The sequence below is a fragment of the Telmatherina bonti genome (genome assembly GCF_933228915.1).
Source record: "Telmatherina bonti genome assembly, chromosome: 9".
Classification (NCBI taxonomy): domain Eukaryota; kingdom Metazoa; phylum Chordata; class Actinopteri; order Atheriniformes; family Telmatherinidae; genus Telmatherina; species Telmatherina bonti.
Genome location: NC_136627.1, coordinates 11,973,828 through 11,993,291, shown reverse-complemented (window position 1 = coordinate 11,993,291; position 19,464 = coordinate 11,973,828). Strand labels below are relative to the sequence as shown.

The window sequence follows — 19,464 nt, the reverse complement described above, 5'->3', positions numbered from 1 at the left end:
GTTAAATTGTAAATAAAAATTGCAATTATGAACTAAAAAGGACATGAACAAAAAGTCCCATTGTTGTTTTTAATTGTGTATATTTTTCAGTTCCTTCCAACATGGTCTTTCTGTTTTGAGTTTTAGAGGTCATGTTCAGGCTGTAAGTCCCGTTAAATTGGTAATGGTAGATTTCTTTGTAAGCTTTCCTCGTGTATCCTACGAAAAAGAACTACAATCCCACGTTGCTGTAAATTCCTTCCATAAGTTTTCCAAACCAACCACAGTAGTGAACCCAACGCCCAGCTGCAACATATCTGCAGGCACGGGGCCCCGAGCAGATCTGGTACCTACACCGGCCCTGACAAAGAGCACAGGGACATACACAACATAGAACTGCAACAGTCACAGATTGTAGACCATCTGCTACACCTGTACAGAAAGGTAAAGAGCATTTCATGGTCCCCCGCAGGAAGACAAAGTCAGCAACTGGAAGCAGCACCAGAGATGAACAAACCAAAAAACAAAACAATAAAAAACAAAACACGTGTTTCGACTAAAAACCAGAAACTCTCAGCAGTGAATTAACGGAAAATGTCTGATACTTGCAGAAGAGCGATCATGCCAATGTGACCCAACCTACACAAAGCTCAGAGGCAGAGCAGGAGAATGAAAGCCCCCCCAGACCCCAGCCACCCCACCCTGAGGTCAACCCTGCGTCCGCCCAAGAGGTGGAAGAGGGAGGCCCCAGCCAGAGCCCCCACGGTAAGAGGGCACAAGCTTACCTGTCCAGGCCGCAGGCCCCAAGAGCCTGAAGGTGACGCCGCCCCCCGCCCCCCAGTGTGTTGTGGGTTTTTTCACAACACACTGATTTAGAGTTCATTTCATTCCTACAAAATCAAATCAATGAACTGAGCTCAGTCACGTTTAAAAGTCGCATTTTAAAATGGCATCTAGTTAGTTAAAAAAAAAAGCAAAAAAAGCCAACTTTTACAGTGAAGTTCATCAGCAGGATTGATTTCCATAAAAGTTTTAAAAGATGATGCCATTAGTTTTTTCTCCAGTTCTTGGAGAAGGTATGCCATTTTAGATTGATCAATCTCAGTTGGTCGGTTTCTTCTGCATCTTAGAAAAAACATAACCAGAGTCGCTTTTAAAAGCATCTGTTTTAATTCTTTTGTTGTGATATCTGCATGATGCCTTAGACAAATATCAAAAAGAGGACTTGGTTTGAAAGCTACCGTACATTATGAAGTAAAAGGGCAAACTCAGAGAACATGTGTGCAAAATAACAATAACTCAAAACAAGTTGTAGACATTAAGTTAAAACAAAATGACTTTAGCCGTGTTATGCTTAGTATACTTTAATTTACTCCATTTTAAAGATTTACATGACACAAATGCAGTTTGGTGCACAAAGAACATTTTGCAAAGCAAGCATCTCTAATAAGAGCAAGACAACATTCACTGACATAATAAAATTTCAAATGCCTCCAGCCGCACAAGCAGGTTCCATAAACTACCAGACTACTACTACTACTACTACTACTACTACTACTACTACTACTACTACTACTACAACAAACTACCATAATTTCTGCTCAGCTCAGTCCAGCTTGCAAACAGTCAGCGTATGCCCAACTCCTCCCGATAATCTGAATCCTGCATACAGCGGCCCGTCGAATTGTGTCTCGTGCTGATGGATAAGAATAGCCTGATTGTTTGCAATGCGGTAGAAGTTTAAAATCCCTGCATGCTGGTCCAGATAGACACCGATCCGTTTAGCCTTCGGTGAGCCCAGCAGTTTTTCCTGGTTGTTGTGCCAGAAGGAGAAGCCAGTTCCAGACCAGTACAGGCTCCAGGACTGAGTGTTGTGGCCCAGACGGCTTTTATCATCCGCACTCTTACGCGCCATCTCCTTGTAAGCAACACCGACGGTGATCTGCACGTTGGGACAAGATGTAGAAACAGCAAAAAGATGATCAAACCATGAGTAACAACGGCTAAATGGCAAGCATATGGTGATACCAGCACTTAGAGCCAAGAGTCTTCAGGGATCTATTATGAAGAGCATTCAAAGTGCATCATTTTTGTGCCATGATGCTTTGATTCAGATCATGTGTTAGCATGCAAAAACACTCAAGTATCATCAGATTTCTGAATTTAGAAAGAAAAGTTTGTTTAAAAGCAGGATATTGCATGTTTGTAATACATTTCAAAGCATTGCATCTAATAGACATTTCTCCTAAAGACAACACAAAAATATAAAGGCATAACTAACATTCCTAACTCCATAAACTTACTGCAGACCATCAAGTCAGATGCTTTAAATCTGTCTAAATCAACATGCTGGACTGAAGTCATAAGATACCAGGTCTCATTCCTTATAATATCTGAGAGCTAAATTAGCGAATGACATCGGTAAGTGAATGACTACAGTTATGCTAACCATGAGTCATCCATCCATCCAACCACCCATCGTCTTAATAGCTTAGTCCATTTTAGGGTCACGGGAAGCTGGAGCCTATCCCAGCAATCATTACACGAGAGGCAGGGTACACCGTGGACAGATCGCCAGTCCATCACAGAGAGACAAAGAACCACTAACACTCACTCCTGGACACAATTTAGAATAACCAGTAAACCTAACATGAATGTGTTTGGACAGTGGGAGGAAGCCAGAGTACCCGGAGAGAACCCATGCATACACAGGGAGAACATGCAAACTCCACACAGAAAGGCCACCCTTCAAACCTCCTCCCATCCGAGACTGGAAACAGCAACCTTTCTACTGTGTGGCTACAGTGCTAACCACTACGCCACCATATGAACTAATACCAGCATGTTTCCTGGGTACTGTGTGCCATTCCAAAGTCTTTCCACATATTAGGTCAATGTCCTGTTCTGTGGAAAGGAAGGCAAAATTTCCCCCGAAAACTAATCAGGTGGTTTAAAGAAATATTTTTAAAATGACTGAAACTTTTTGTCTACAGACACACACACATTATATATATATATATTTTATTTAACTGATGCCTGAGGATTCACCTTCTGGCCAGTCCACTCCACCTCCCAGTAGTAAGGACTTCCTGCAAAGGGCTCTTTGCAGAGAACCTGTCTCCAGAAGAAGAAACGCTCAGGATGGTCAGGTGGGTTTAAGTTCTCAGCCCGCATTGTGGTCTTATGACCATTGTCTGACAACTGCAGGTGGCGATACGCCGTGTTGGGGTCCATGGTGGGTTCAAAGCGAACTGAAAGAAAAAAGATGCATTTCAGTGAAGACTTCATCACAGAAGTTTCAGTGCTGTGCTCCATTTTACATTCTGGTGAAAACTCACATTTTAACATTTCTTCTCTAGTTTTGGGCTCCGGATTCACAAGTCCAGTTGTTGTTGTTGTTGTTCCAGATGCTAACAGCACAAAACAAACCATGATTAGATGAGTACAACTATAAAAATTATGGGTAAAAAAAAAAAAAAAAAAAAAAAAAAAAAAAAGCTTCAAAAGGAAGTGACTCTCAGCCTCTCCTGCCACGTTATGAAGCATTTTAGTCCAAAGCAAACTTTTTTCGTCAAAACCTCTCAAGATAACATATAATGTATGTCTATATCTACTTCAATGGGAGACAGCCCTTATAAAAATACCAAATTTATTTAATAAATGTAGGTTATTTATTTTTCACAATTATCTGTCGATCCTTATGAAATGATCTTGCGACCCCCATGGGGGTCCCGACCCCTAGTTTGAGAACCACTGTTATGGTTAAAGATCAGTTGCCAACGCTGTGAGAAGAAACATAAAAACACAAAAAGTTATTCACAGCCTACTTTCATCCTGCATCCTGAAAAGACGTTTACCTTGATGTTGAGGAGGAGGGAGAGGTGGGGCCGAGGCTTCAGACAAAAAACAGGTCCAGAGAGGAAAAAAAAAAACAAAAAATAGCAATTGAACCAAGGATATTTCAGCTCCATGGCATCCAGAAGCAGTAAAAGCTACTTTACAGATAGCTGTTAGCATTATCCGTCTTACCTTGAAAACTCACAGAACCTCCCAACCTTGATGGCCGAGGAGCTGGAGAGAAAGCAATGAAAAGATCAAACTGTGGGACTTAAACAAGAGTAGTTTTCAAGCCACACAGATACTCCGTTATCTCTTTTTAAAGAGACTTGCCTTGGGGCCGTGGTGGTGGCAAAGGCAGCGGGTTGGTTATTGGCTCATATACTACAAAAACAGGGAATGGGTTGCCAGAAACATACCCGAGTCAATTTTCTGCGTTAAAAACAAACATTTTCCAGCTATAAAACGCCTGTATTCCAGCGTTGCTGGGTGAAGTTATCAAACCTGTGCCTGGAACGTCAACCTCATCAGAGTTATCAGCAAGTGTTGCACCTGCTGCTGCTGCTGCTGCCACACCATTTGGCGTTGGAGCCGCTACATCAAGATTCACTGCAAACAAAAAAGGGAAGTTTTGACCTTCACAAGCAGAGAAGAAGAAAAACAAAAGACGACAGCAGGTCTAACCTAACATGGCGATCTTGGCCACAGTGGCTTTGCAGAGGTCCTGCATAGACGCTTGTAGTTCTTTCACAACAGAGCGGACGGATGCTACAACAGCCTCATCATGACTCAGCACCGACTCTCCTGTCACGCCTGTCTGACCCAACGGCTCCATGAGGTTGAAATTCTTTGGCAAAAATAAATTAAGGGTCATTAAGTTTCATTAGAAAGGAAAATGCCTTGGTTTTTTACTCTCAAATCAGCTTGTAGCAACATCCTGCTTCACACTCCTTACCTTCAAGAAGCAGACGTCGTCGTCCATGTTGGCCAGCCTGCTCAGTTCTTCACTTTTCAGGAGAAGCTGAGCCACTTCCTGCTCTAGTTGCTGGACTTGTCCCTCCACACTGCTGCATAACGCAGTCTCATGGGAGCAGAGGAGCTCGCCGACTTGAGCGCCTGTTAGATTCAGGCTCTTGACCATCTCAGAGAATGAATCAGAGCTCTCCTTCTGCAGACCCTGCACCAAGGCCTGTGTGTAAACAAAGAAAGGATAAGGATGTCATGAGAAGACTTGAAGTGTGGGGTTTTTTTTTGTTTTTTTGTTTTTTTTTTTTAAAATCAAAACTACTAGAAATTTATTAGAAAAAATCTGCAATGATTGCAGTGTCTACAGACCTTGTGTTGACGAGCAGCATGTGGGAGCTCGATGGCCTTCCTCCTCTTCTCCTGGATTCTTCTCTGAACATCTACCTGCATCTGAAGGAGCTCTTTCTACACACACATACCGTAGTTTAGTGAACAACAGCAACAAGGCCTTTGAATGAGTGAATGAGATTAAATAGTTTTAACAGGAAATCATCACCAAAAGCAAAAAAACAAACAAAAAACTTTCATGTGTGCTATAGGACTCTTGTTTTACAAGTATTTCAAGCTAGGCGAGTCTGAAGAAATACTCCAACTGTGTTTGAAATCCCCTGCTTATTGTTTTTATTCATGAAAACCACAAGACAAAAAACAAAGAAAATGTTCATTTCCAGATTCATACCTGTCTCTCTTTTCTCTCTTCTTGTGGCCTGAGCACACGGTGTCCCTGATGTCCATGTTGGCAGCAAATCTCACACACACAATCCTTGTCTTCATGGCAGAACAGATCCATGGGTCGGTTGTGTTGAGGGCATAATTTAGGCTGAACTGAGGGAAGCTGTGGGTACACGCTGCCCTTCCTCGGCCCTATTCCTGGAAGGACCTCCAAATAGATGGGCATCGATGGTGGGCCAGAGGAGGCCGCTGTGAAAGACCTTTGCTTAAAGCTGTTGGTCCTCAGCTTCTCCATGGCTTCAGCAAGCAACGTGCTCTTTGCCAGCGAGGGTCGAGGGTTGAAGACCTGCCTACATTGAGGACAGGTGTACTGACCACTACTGTCTCCTTTGTCCCAGTGGTTTTGGATACAAACCAAACAGTACGAGTGCCCGCATGGGAGAGTGGCAGGGTCTTTCAGGGCTTCCAGACATACCGAGCAGGCAAAGCTGTCTTCTTCAGGCCAAGCTGAAGCCATGTGGTGCTGGATCCAAACTGGATACACGGGTGACCACAAGTTCACTGAATGAATAAGCTGTAGAGTCAAAATAATTCCAGCTGAGACGCTCAGAGCTTGTAGAGCTTAAAATGGCAGTTCAGACCAATCACATGCTGCTCACATACTAAAGTACCTGTGGTTCAGGGAGGGGCTGGTTGAACAGGTGTGGTAAGGTGTTTTTTTGGCACCTATGTCACTGTTGCCAAATAACTAAAGTAGATATTTTAGGAAAATTAACAATTCATACAAGCAATGCATGAAATAGAATAACACGATGTAGAGAAAATGGAACAAATGGTTTATTCCCCCGAAAAACAAAGTGATGAAAACTTTAAATCTGCTTCAGATAAGATCTGGATTAAGACAGTTTTTAACAAGACAAACTGGTTCATCCGCAGTTTCCATGTGATGCAAACAGTTGGGTATGACCTCACTCCTAAACAATGTGAATGTTTTCTTTTACTCCACCTTTGTCTCAGTTGACCAAAAAATAAGCTAAATGTTAGAGATGACGATAAAGCTTCACGCGCAGACGGCGCAGTAGTGACGCGCGTGAAGCTTCTCTCCCTCACGTTGACTAGCATCAGCCGGCTAGCTTGCCAAGAGAGCAGCCGCTCCTAATATCACCCTCAAGGTTAGTTTATTCCACGTTTAGTGTCATTTTTGCTTTTATAAAGGCCTTTTATTTGGAACTTTGTGTGATAAGCTTAAAATACTTGTCATTAACAAAATTAAGACGCATGCTCTGTTCTAAGAATGATATTAGCAAGCTAGCTGTTTGTTAGCATCGATGCTAGTTAGCCGGTACATTTAACCAGCGTAGTTTGTTTGTTTTGGAGGAAAAGAAGATTCGGAGATGATAAAGTTAGCTTTAATTATTATTTTATGAGTAAAATGTAATCCGTGAGTTGTTTATGTGGTTAATAAAGTGCAGATAGATAAGTAGAAACCGTGTCTTCTGGTCAAAAGTTTGACTTTAGTTACAAACTTTCACCAAATGTGAAGTTATAGAAATGTTGTCAAAAGATGTCCTTTCCCCTGTTACATTAGTTTAAGCGTCATTTTAACTAAATGTTTAAGTACTTAAATGAAGATGTTTGAGTTTTATTAAAGGGATTTTTTCTGATCATCTGGGTTTTGACCCACTCCTCTTTGTGTTAAATGTAAACAGTGTCTGTATGTAGAGGAAAGCTGCATTTTGTTGAGTTCAAGCATCAAGCTGAAGAGTTTATTTGACCCTGATGTTGTTCAAACTACCCTAGTGTACTTGTTTCTTTCTAACAGGATGTTTAGGGGTCTACAAATCCCAGTTTGGGCTTGTCCCATAAGACAGTTCCTGTTGCTGAAAGACTCCCACACGTCGGCTTTCTCTGAATCAGGATGGCAGGGTGCAAGACATGTAGAAGACAAGTGGTATGAACAAATATGTGGAAAAGGCTCAAATAAGGATGAATCATCATTATCAACAAGGACTGTATCCCGTTCCACACAGACGACTTCGCTCAACTCTGACTGTGACGAGTATGAGCTAAGAGACGCCTCCTCTGAAAACCTCCTAGCCAAAGCCATTTTAAGCCATCACCATCACCCTCAGGTCTCTACAAAAACCAAACACGTGTCTTATTTTGTAAACACTTTCTGGGACTGTTTAATCAGCAGCTGGAGAAGTCCGCTGGACCTGAGCCATCCTGCACTTAACTGCATTAGTAAGACTCAATGCAACCCTCAACAAAGCCATCCACATCTCAGACAGCACTCTGTTAGTCCTCTCTGTTTGTCTACACATAAGCCATGGAGTTTAAACGAGTTTCACTGGAAATCACTGCCTTTCAGCCACACTTTTCACCAAACCAGAGCTGCTCATCAGGCTGCCCCCAGTGTAGCAGACACCTGGAAGGACTGCCTATCCCTTGAAAATGAAAACAGGTGTCGACAGATCCTGGGGTCCAACCGAAACCTCTATGAGATGGACAAGGTGAGAAAGGGGGCAAGTCAGGCACTGGGAAAGAACCAGGGGAGATGGGCATCTATCCTGGTCTGTCTCTGCTCTGTGGAAGGGGAACCGTCGTTTCTGTTCACCCTGCGCTCCTGCATGCTGAAGGGCAGACACAAAGGAGATGTCAGGTTCGTGTGCGGCTTCAAACTTGCTTGTAAGGAGTTGTTTATCAGAGTACTGTACATGTCATCCTGTTTTTTCCAGCTTTGCTGGTGGGAAGAGTGATCCATCTGATAAAGATGTGGTAGCCACGGCCCTGCGGGAAGCCTGGGAGGAGCTGGGTGTCAACGTGGGAGCTGAGAGGGTTTGGGGTGTCATGAAGCCTCTGAGAGATATGGTGAGTTGGACGGTTTTTAATTGATTTTAGGTTTTGTCATCTTTATTAAATGCTGCTTTAAGAAATCTAATATTTGATTGCAGAAAATGTTGTTCATGTGACTTTGTTTTGATAAGAATCCATTCTTTTCTCATCAATTCCTGAATATAAAGAATCACTGAATAATTATAAGAACAGAAGAGATTTTTTCTTTTTTTATATCAAATCGTCTCCAGTCTGAACTGCAAAACAACATATATAAACCTTTATTTTCTATTTGTACAGATGGAAACTTTGTAACTGATAATTCTCACAAATAAAATCTATCAATACTACAAAAGAGAGGAGATTAGGTTTTTAAGGGTTTAAAAAGGTGTTTTGAACATTGATGTGTTTTTCTGAGAGTGTGTGTATCTTTCCAGTCAGGGATGATGATTGTTCCTGTGCTGGCGAACCTCGGTCCTCTAGAAGAGTTGACTTTCAAACCAAACCCCGAGGAGGTACAGTAAACCTACATGTCACAAGGGTTGAAATAGCTAGGTTCTCACTAGGGATGGGAAAATCTAATTGAAAAATCAAATAGTTTTTTTTACTTCACAATTTGAAAATAATTTTTTTTGTTTAAAAAAAAAAAGGATTTTTTTAAAATAAGTAAAAATGATCCATAATAATATTTTTGTCATTTTTACTGTTTTTATTGATCGTTTTTACTTGTGTTCTTGGGCATTATAGCAGCAGAATGATGATCTGGCTACTGTGTTGTAAGGCCCGACCGATATGTCGGCTGGCCGGTATGGGGGTCCAGGGTGATATCGACTATCTGTAAAACATTGCTGGTTTTTTATTGATTCATTTTTTTTCATGTTGCCAAGTTAAAAATGTAATTAGGCTACTTATCCAGCAGATGGCGCGCATGTCTGCTGGATAAGTAGCGGGGGCGGGGTCATCCTTGCTCATGGCTGCCTACCGTGGAAGCCGAGACAGAGCAAACCGGCCGGTGAAACAGATCGCAGCTGAGCCAAGTAAAGTGAAGTCTGCTCACGAGCATTTTATATTTTGTCACTGGTAAGTTGAAATGTTAAATAAACAAACACAGTTATGTTTTCCCTCTTACATTCTCTACAAACTTGTCATTGCGTGCCTCGTGGCCGCGCTGCAGCAAGGAATGCAGTGCTTAGTGTTTAGCCTTGTGAACGTGTGTTAAAGTTGGTGGCTGCGTGCCATTTACACGACTTCTGAATACTTATTATTATTAGTGGTGCAACGGATCATCATTGATCCGTGATCCGTTCGGATCAGTATCTACAGTTTGGCACACACGTGATCCGCGGATTGATATATATATATATAAAAAAAAAAAAAGAAAGCTGCGTGCATAATCGTTCCACACAAGTGCAGCGTGGTCATGGCGAGCGGAGGAACTTGAACGCCTCAGTTCATTCAAATCTCCGGTGTGGGAACACTTTGGTTTCCCTGTCAAATACGATGAAGAAGGAAAGAGGTCAGCTGATAAAACAGTGACGGTGTGTGGAATAAGGAAACCGTATTTACATTTTTTAAAATCAGTGAATAATTCAGATAGTTCATGGTATCTAACAGGTAGACATGAGTTTAAGAATGAGCTTAGAATGTAGTGTTTTTACTTTGAGTAATATTTTTGTATTTTTTTCTGGTGGATGGATTTACCAGCCATTATATCGGCTATCGGCCTGCTCTAAAGTCTTTATATCGGTATCGGTATAAAAAAAATCCTTATCGGTCGGGCCCTACTGTGTTGTTTTTTTTCCTAATTGAAATCAAGAAAAATGACAAGTAAAAAAATAAAATAAAGTTTTGTGTAGTTTTTGTTTTTAGTCTACAAAAATCAGCAATATTGTCGCAATTTAAATCAAATCAGCACCAAAAAATTGGAATTGAATCGGGACAAAAACAAATCGTCACAGCCCTAGTACTCACCAGACCAGGGGTGTCCAAACTCTGTCCTCGAGGGCCGTTGCTCATAGGTTTTTGATGTATCCCTGCTCCAACACACCTGACTTTCATTAAATAGATCCAACAGTCAATGAACTTCTGCACATTTGAGTCAGGTGTGTTGGAGCAGGGACACAGAGATAACCTGCAGGATTGTGGCCCTTAAGGACCGGAGCTGGACACCCTGCACCAGACGTGTTTTTGACACAAAAGAAATGTCTTTGTTCTGACTGCCGTTTTGTTTCTTTTCTTTTATTTGCAATATTCTCTGCAAACACCTGCTTGGAAATACTGTCATGTTTTGAGCCGTTCCTCATTTCCATGTGTGCCAAGAAATATTTCAACCTGTCTCGGGCATAGTTATGATTTATCTCTTTGAGTTTTTTTTTTTTTTTCCCACTATTATTATTCAGAAGTATATTTTAGGTGACTTAAAAACACAAAAAGATCATGTTGAACAGCTGCGCTAAAAGTGATGATGAGTGTGAAGTGGTAATATTTAATGCTAAAGAAAATCTTTGAAAGACTTCAGAGTTTAAATTCTGCTGCTAAAGACCATTTTTAAATTAATGAGACTTGTAGAAGAAAGTCTGGCTCTCCAGAAGCAGTAAATCAAAGCAGACCATGGAATAAAAACGATTTAATGCACATCTTTGTTTTATTTCAGGTGGAGGAAATCTTCACCTTGTCTGTGGCACACCTGTGCAACCCCCAAAACCGCGGCTACACCCACTTTCGCACCGGTGACAAGTACGGATACACACTGCCGGTGTTTCGTAACGGGAAACATCGTGTGTGGGGCCTGACTGCAGTTGCCCTGGACCACACCCTGAAGCTGGTTGTACTGCCGTAGTAGCTCACGCACAGACTGTGTCAGACTTATGGTGATTGAAGCATTGCTGACTTGTCCATTCTGGCATGTCTGTATTATTTATTCCTCTTTATTCATTAGAGGAGACACACTTTTCCTTCCGGGTTTTTTTTTTTTTTAAATCAGGGGAACCCTCTCATCCTACGCCTACAAGGTTTGGTGGTCAAAGACGGGCCTGCTGCTTTCACATCACTGGAAAAACTATTTTACGCTCCTGGTCAGCTGGTTTGAAAAGCATCTATGAAGAATCGACAAAACAAATACTTAAAATACTCGACTGATTGTGATATAAATGTTTGATTTTAAATGAATATTTCTGTACAAGAAGAAAGCTTTTAATGAGTCAGCTTAAAAACTGAATTGCTATATAACGTTCTTGTCAAGTAAATGAAGCACATCTGTACAGTACTTAGTGATTTCCAGCTGGACTCCATTCATTCTGTTACCCATGTTTTTCACTACAGATCAGATCTCGACTGTAAACACTGAATCATAGAAGCACATTGTTAATGTGTGAAAGAACAATGCAATAAAGTTTATTTTAAGTTATTTTCTCAGGGTTTTTTTTTATTCCTATTACCATTTGAAGTTGTCAACATCAAAGCAATAAATAGAGCAAAAAGCACGATTCAACTTCTGAGACTGTAAACGTACATTTTACCTGTCAGAACCAAGGCTGGATTATCCAATGGACATTATGGGTGCGGGCCCAGGGGCCTACGCCCATGTGGGGCCCACGTGGGCCCAACAGGGCATATCCCCCTGACTACCAGTAGTTCAATTTGTCTGTGGAGGACCTTTTGTAAACCTAAATATTTTCATCTCCCTGAATGCTACTGAACTAACACCTTTTGATCTTTAAAGAGGGCATTTAGTGCTTTTAAATGGTACCTCATGTGTGGGGTTGGGGCTTTGTGAACTTTCTCTCCAAGAAAAATAGCCTCCATTGCAACAAGCATGTTTTATGGGAAGAGCAAAAGTGCATAATAACTTTTCTTCGTGCTGATTTTTACTTGAAATTTTGTTATTTCCATTGAATATCTTATAAACACATGAAATTGTTTCTTAGATAAATATAACTATATTTTACCACAATATTTAAAAGTTTAAGCAATGTCCTCTGTAGTTACACTTTTTTTTTTCCTGGTAGTCAGGAGGATATACCAGCAGCTTGGACATGAAACAAAATGAACATAAAAGCCACATAGTTGTACAAGAGTGTCTAGTGTATTGCTGTTGGTACCACTGGTTCATAGAGAGTATCATTCACAACTTTCACAAACTTCCAGTGAGGAAGGGGGCCCCTGGAACACTCTGGGCCCAGGAGCCTGTGTACTTTTAATCCGGCCCTGGTCAGAACTATAGTTCTGATATATATAGAAGCAAAACCTTTTCAGACAAGTAAATTCCACACGAACAACATTTCTAAGTTGTTTCCAAGTGCAGACCTTCAGTCATTGAACATGCCACATAGCTGGCTGGATGTGATGTCCTGCATGAACTTTTACACATAGCTGCAGTCAAAGCGTCACGGCTGGGAGCACTCGGTGGGGTCCTGCGAGTCGGGCAGGAGGTGACAGTTGAATGGCCAGCTGAAGGAGAGGAGGTCCAGGGCTTGGCTGCACTGTTGCTCAGCGGAGGAGCAGACGGAGCGGCAGGGTTGGAGGACGCCACCCTCAGGGCTGCACTGGGGAAGAAACATCCCACACACCAACCTCTGCAGCGGCTCGAAGCACGCCAGCTCCATCAGCACCTGGGCGACCAAACCCAGAAAGAGGAGAGTGTAAACTACAGCCGTCAAAGTTTTATAAAGTGGGAGGTCTTTATGCGTGAGTTTTGAAGGGAACTTCTACCCGATATTGTCGCAGGAGAGTTGCAGCTTCTCTCTGGTCGGCAATGGACAGCCAGATGTTGGGGAAGGAGGTGTAGTTGTAGCTGAGGCCCTGGCACATCTCCACCTCTATCAACTCACACGGTGACGCTGTTTTAAAGGTTAGAGGAAATGCTTTAATTCTAAATATTTGTAAATGAAAACATTACAATCATAAAATATCAGATTTTTTTTGTTGACTTATTCAAATCTAAATCCTTGTGTCTATGCGCCTGATGTTGATTTAAAATTTCCTGCTTCTCATCAGCGCGCTCTCTGATCCAGGTCAGAAATAACAGACTCACTGAAGGGGGGGTAAGTGGAGTTTCCACAGTCCAGTTCATCGGCTCCATCTGGGCAGTCGTTCCAGCCATCACACAGCCACTGGTGCTGAACACACTCCCCTGTACTGCAGGTAAAGGGGTTGGGGCCACACGTGCCTTTAACACAGGAGGGGTTAGTAGAAAGCAAGGCCGGATTATCCAATGGGGCATTATGGACACAGGCCCAGGTGCTCATGCCCACTTGGGACCCACCCAGGGCAAGCACCAGCAGTTTGGACATGAAACAAAATGTACATAAAAACCAGATAGCTATACCACTACCAATAGAGTATTAATACAGGTACCATTGGCTGAGAGATGTTAGAAATGTCTTTTCACAGAGTTTCATTCACAATTATCACAATGTTGACGTGGGAAAGGGGGGCCCTGGAACACTCAGGGCCCAGGGACCTGTGCACTGTTGATACGGCTTTGGTAGAAAGAAGTCCGGACAGTTTTTAATGTAATTCTGTTCTGCAGCTTCAAATAACAGCACAGCATCACTTTATAAGGTGAGATATTATAATGAGAAACACAATTATTCCCTCTGGTTCAGATGCAGCAAAACGCCTCTAAACCCAGTTACTTCCATCACTGGTTCACATAAACAAAACAGTGATACCCCCTCTTTACTCTCTTTAAATATGAACTAACTTGACAACAATAACTCACTGTCCAGTACTGATACAGCTTGATACGTTGCATTGAAGCCGATGTCAGCCACGCCTTCATCAGCCACAAACACCACCGTCATATGGGGGCCGGAGGAGGTCAGGTCCGGTGGGAGGGTGGTACCACAAAACCTGGTGCACAGCAAACAGGAGCAGCTGATTCTGATCTTAGCAAACCAGGTTGGCATTGATTGTCTAGTTGGGTTAAAAAGTGCATGAAGCTGTGGATGGGGGGGGGGGGGTTGTCTTACCTCCCCAAGACCCTTCCAGCTCTGGTGTTGGCGCTGTCGTGCACCTCCACATAGTCAAACTGGCACACCTCCTGAGTTTCCAGGCTGAAGTTCCTGAAGCTCAGTGAGATGACTTGTCCCTCGTCAGCAGATATAGACCACACACACAACTAGAAGAGATGAAGAAGGAAAAGATTATTTTCTGTTTTGATAAGTTTTGTGGGTTTTTTTTTTTTTTTTTTTTTTGCATTCTGACTGCACCTGTAGGTGAGGGTAAGGCCTGGGGTGATTTGGACTTTCTAGATAACCATGCGGCCCAAACTTCTGGCCACCACATTCTGTGAAGCAGCAAAGTTTACAAACTCCCTCGTGTCTTCTCTCCTTGCAGTTTCAAAGTTCAGTTCTTGTTTTTATTCTCTCACCGTTGTGTTTTTGGCTGCAGTTTGCCTCGTCTGTACCGTCCTGACAGTCTGGATGACCGTCGCAGACGGAGACAGGCAGCAGACAGCGCCCGCTGTCACACATGAACTCTTCTCTGGAGCAGCTTTCTGAGAAAACATGCAATAAATGCATGCATGAAAACGCATGTGGGCATCATATTAGCATGCATGTACTTTAAAGTGCAGAATACTGACTGTGTCCAGGTAAAATGGCCGAGTACTGCACCGTAAAGCCGTTGCCTGCTATGCTGCTGTCTGAGCGGAAGGTGACCCACACCGTGCTGCTGTTTGTGTTCACTGTGGGTGGTGCAACGTTTCCACAGAACCTGCAGGAAAAACACTTAAATGAATAACCTTTGTTTTTTGTTTTTTCCATTCCACCACACAGTACAGCTTTTAGTTTGGCTACATGACAAAACATCACAGCTGTAAATACTTTAAAAGGTTTATAGGCAGGAGCTTTTAAAAAAAAAAAAAAAAAAAAAAAAAACATTTTTCAGAATTTACCAAGAATGTAAGTCAGCATAAAGGTCAAATTATTCACATGAGAATTTTCCAGGAATTCCACAGCATGCAAGAGAGCTCTCCATAAACACAGACCTTTAGCGCCATCTGGCAATCCTGGAAAGTAATGCCATGCTGGGAGGAGGACTGACCTGGTGACCACCGAGCCCTGCTCAAGGTGCTCCTGCACCTCCAGCCAGTCAAACAGACACCGAGATGGTCCCTCCAACGTCAACGAGGTCACATGAATCTGGACCAAATAAGGGGGCGGGACCTGGATCTTCCACACACACAGCAAGTTGGGGGGGTAGGAACCTGGATGGTTTGGAGAGCTGAAACTCCCTTTGGAGTCGGTCAATACACCCCCACATTCTGGGCAGTAGAAGAAATTAAATTAAATTAAATTAAATTGTGAATGTCAGATTTTATTTAAATAAAAAAGGATAAAATGTAGAATTGAATCGTGTGATAAAAATAAAAATTAAATAAAAATAATATAAATTTAGAATTAGTTTAATTCATTTTCATTTAAATGAAAAATGACCAAATAAAATAAAAGAATTATATTAAAATGTATGCATCAAATAATGTATAGAATAAAATACAATGTTAAAATGAAATAAAATTGAAAAACAAGAAAATAAAATCATGTCAAATGAAGCTAAAAATGAATTATAATTAATAATTTAGAAGAAAAATAAATAAGTAGGCCCACGTGTTTCAGACAGGGGGATGCTGGCAGGCTGTGGTGCCGCCGTGCTGTCCAGTTGGCTTGTGTTAGTGGGTGCTGTGGGTAAAACATGGGACGCTTCCTCTCCTGCACTCTGCAGGTTGGGAGTCGCTGTGGGAATCAACTCATCCTCCACAGCCTGGCTCTTTATCTCTACAGGAGGAGCAGGAAATTATATCAGGTCATTTTAACACACACTAACTCTACGTACGATTATTAGCAACCTCATAAGGTCATCAAATCATTTTAAAATATTCTTTTATATTTCTTTTCACTCACGTGTGAGAATGAGGGCCAGCGCCAGTCCAACAGCTGCTACCAGGAGCAGAGCAGCAGCAGAGACCACCACCACCCCCCAGCCACAACCTGGACCCCGGAGACGTATCACACACAATCCTAAAAGGCCACAACCGAGACCTGGACAGGAACAAAACGTGTGCTGTACTTTCATCATGGCTTTTATAAACAACAGCATTAAATCACATCCAGTCTGGAACTTGATTGAAAATTACAAGTTGTGACAAAACCTGGATCATATTGGCATTTAATCCTCCTCACATTTCAGAAGGGAAACTGTCTTTTTGCATGTTTATATTTAGAATAAAAGCAGCTGAGAGCCACAGAAAAGACGAGAAAAACTTTAAAGAAAGTACGTCTTCCAATCTCCACTAACCCTCATTTTAATTCAGATTTGCTGGTGTAAATTTCTACTTTACAACTTAAAATGACACAATGTTGATGACATAACTTAGATAAAATCAAATAACTACCCCGGATCTACACATGGCATTAATTATATTCTTCAAGGAATTAATATTTACACAAAATAGCACATAATAGCATCTTCAATATACTTTTACTGTTAATCTCTATTCACATAGTTATTATACAACATTTATTTGAAAGGTTTGTGTTTTTATTAACTACACGTAGAAAATGCAAGAATATTTGAGGTTCAGTCACTGAAAGCAGGAAGCTGATTGGTTGATTTACCCGCTGCTGGGGGTTTGATTGGTTCAGGGGTGGATGAAGATGTCCTGAACCCCTCCACCCTCTCCTCTCGCTCCCCCTCCAGCTCAAAGGCAGGGTTACAGAACACATTCTGTAAAAAGCAGAACACCAAACATGAAAAGAAGAAGCTGGAAATGAAAGTAAAGTCATTTTCTGTAATTGTACTATAAAGTTTCTCAGTAAATCTTATGTTGAAACCTTTTAAAGAAAAAAAAATGTCTTCCTCTTTCCATTAACAGGCAGACCCTTTCTCTGGATCTACTTTCACTTGGTATAGCTTGTCGTTACTACGGCAACAGTAAGAAAAACAAAGCAGCAACTATTTTATTTTATTTTATTTTATTCTCTTTGCCCAGCCACTTCTTTCAAAGTCAATCATCATTTTTAAAAATGCTGCCGAAGATTTTTTTTTTTTTTGCCAAATAAGTATAAAAAGAATGTGATCAACGGTGTCTCTGGCTTCATCTTTTTTCTTGTCATACAGTCAAGTGTGTCCATACAATGCATTATTGAACTAAGATTTTCTTTTTCTGTGTACTGATAGTGAAATTTGGAATAGGTGCAGAGATCTATTGAAACACATGCAAACATAAATAGAATTACAGTAACCTGTGTAAATCCTACTGAGCTTGTTTCGTATTGTTCAACGCAGCCTGAATAGCTTTATTGTAGTTTGTTGAAGTTGTCTAATCAGTAAACATGTTCTACTTTCAGTGCTAAGCTGTGAATTAGCTACTTTTATATTTAACACATCTAGAAAAACTCAGATAATTAAAAAAAAAAATCTGATATCTTCAAGACCAGAAGCCGGGCTGTGCTTCTCAAGACAGTAACTAAAACACCTGGAGCACATTTAATGTTAGATGTCATACATGCAGCTTCAAAAAGACCGCAGCACAAGCTGAGATGGCTAAGGTCAACACACATTACTGTAAATCGATGGTCACCAACTTTCAGACCTCGAGATCTACCATCCTACAGGTTTAAATGTTTCCCTCATACAAAACATCTGATCGAAATGAAAAGATTCTCCAACAGCTTGTCAACTTCTGCACCAGCCTGTCAATGAACCAATGATGGAAGTCAGGTGTGTTGCAGCAGGGAAACATTTAGACCTGCAGGATAGTAGATCTCAAGGACCAGAGTTGGTGACCACTGCTGTAAATGTGAGCTAACCAGTCAACAACAATACGCATCATGATGAAACCATTGAGGATGCACTTCTACAGAAAGATCACCATGACAACTGATCAGACCTCATCTATTAAAGAGGTTTATTGAAGATTTATAAACTCTGGTAGAACTTGCAACCAAGACCGGATTATCCAATGGGTATTATGGGCACAGGCCCAGGGGCCCATGCCCACTTGGGGCCCATGTGGGGCCAACGTAGGGCAAACACCAGCAGTTTGGACACAGCGTCTAGTGTATTGCTATTGGTACCATTGGCTGAGAGATGTTAAAAATGTCATTTCACAGTGTATCATTCACAATTTACACAATGGTATGGTGGCGAAGGGGCCCCTTGGAATACTCTGGGCCCAGAGGCCTGTGCATTTTTTTTTCCATCCCTGCTTGCAAGCAGTCTTGGTTTGGGATTGGTTAAAACAGTTAAAGCCTTAAAACTTGGTCTTTTTATATCATATCTCCCAATAAATGACCAAAACTGCACTATAAAGACACTGCGGTATAAAGACGGGGATTTGGGTCCACTTTGGTCATCCAAGTGAGTCTTTAAATTCAACAGTGACAAACAAGTTCAATTCCCATTAAAGGTAAAGTTACAAAGGTTTGAATTTTCCATCTCACCTTGTAAATGTCTGAGGAGTCTGAGTAGACCGTAACTTGGCTGAGGTCGGACATTTTTAGTCTCTCAGGGAAAGAAAGGGGACTTTGGTGACTGATTCTCCTCTGACAGGACCCAGTGTTTTAACAAACGCATCTGAAGAGAGCAGTTCCTCTGTCACGCTGTTTGAAAGACGTTTTCTTTTCATCCTTCATTTTTCGCAGGCCATAGATGCGCTCTGTGGCGGAACCATGCTGCCTTCAGTCCTCCAGCACTGCACAGTCCTCAGTCGGGGATCCATCAACATGAAAATGAAGGATTAAAACAAAAATAAATTCATAATGAAGGATTTTTTAGATTCCGGTTGGCCATTTGTTCAGCACGAGCAACTTCAACCTGCATTTCTCCTGGTTTCTTTTTTTGAGTTGTGTGATTTGCTACAAAGGAGTTTTAGAAAGTTTCTCAGTGCTGAGTAAAGCCGAGTCAGCTGAGAGGACTGAGCCTCTGAGGAAGGTGGGCAGAGAGAGAGATGGAGAGAGAGGGAGAGAGGGTTAAGGTGGTGGTGGTGGGGGGGGGGGGTGTCGGCTAAATCTTTATAATCCCCACAACGATCTTTTAAACCCCTAGCACTTTAATTGAAACACACACTTTGCATGCTCCATCCTGGATGAGACGTTACACAAACACACAACT

General features: G+C 41.7%; 3 protein-coding genes across 3 annotated transcripts; 1 reads left to right on the top strand and 2 right to left on the bottom strand.

Annotated features, from left to right (window-relative positions):
- Positions 1-1,585: 1,585 nt before the first annotated feature.
- On the bottom strand, positions 1,586-6,031 carry ftr86 (finTRIM family, member 86; the record flags this gene model as incomplete). The annotated part of the gene is made up of 10 exons (XM_079246693.1): positions 1,586-1,921; positions 3,028-3,230; positions 3,318-3,389; positions 4,009-4,050; positions 4,150-4,200; positions 4,321-4,425; positions 4,501-4,663; positions 4,772-5,005; positions 5,152-5,247; positions 5,522-6,031. 10 exons carry the CDS (start codon positions 6,029-6,031, stop codon positions 1,586-1,588), a joined length of 1,812 nt encoding a protein of 603 aa, XP_079102819.1.
- Positions 6,032-6,623: 592 nt separating this feature from the next.
- nudt8 (nudix hydrolase 8) lies at positions 6,624-11,696 on the top strand. The gene is made up of 5 exons (XM_079246984.1): positions 6,624-6,686; positions 7,337-8,176; positions 8,253-8,385; positions 8,787-8,864; positions 11,003-11,696. Exons 2-5 carry the CDS (start codon positions 7,338-7,340, stop codon positions 11,186-11,188), a joined length of 1,236 nt encoding a protein of 411 aa, XP_079103110.1. The 5' UTR covers positions 6,624-6,686; position 7,337; the 3' UTR covers positions 11,189-11,696.
- A 1,038-nt stretch (positions 11,697-12,734) lies between these two features.
- mfrp (membrane frizzled-related protein) lies at positions 12,735-18,848 on the bottom strand (the record flags this gene model as incomplete). Its single annotated transcript, XM_079246277.1, has 13 exons — positions 12,735-12,959; positions 13,060-13,187; positions 13,382-13,516; positions 14,072-14,202; positions 14,322-14,470; positions 14,562-14,638; positions 14,723-14,848; positions 14,936-15,066; positions 15,397-15,616; positions 15,960-16,127; positions 16,254-16,391; positions 16,968-17,076; positions 18,795-18,848. The coding sequence occupies 13 exons, from the start codon at positions 18,846-18,848 to the stop codon at positions 12,735-12,737; spliced, it is 1,791 nt and encodes a 596-aa protein (XP_079102403.1).
- Between the last annotated feature and the right edge of the window lie 616 nt (positions 18,849-19,464).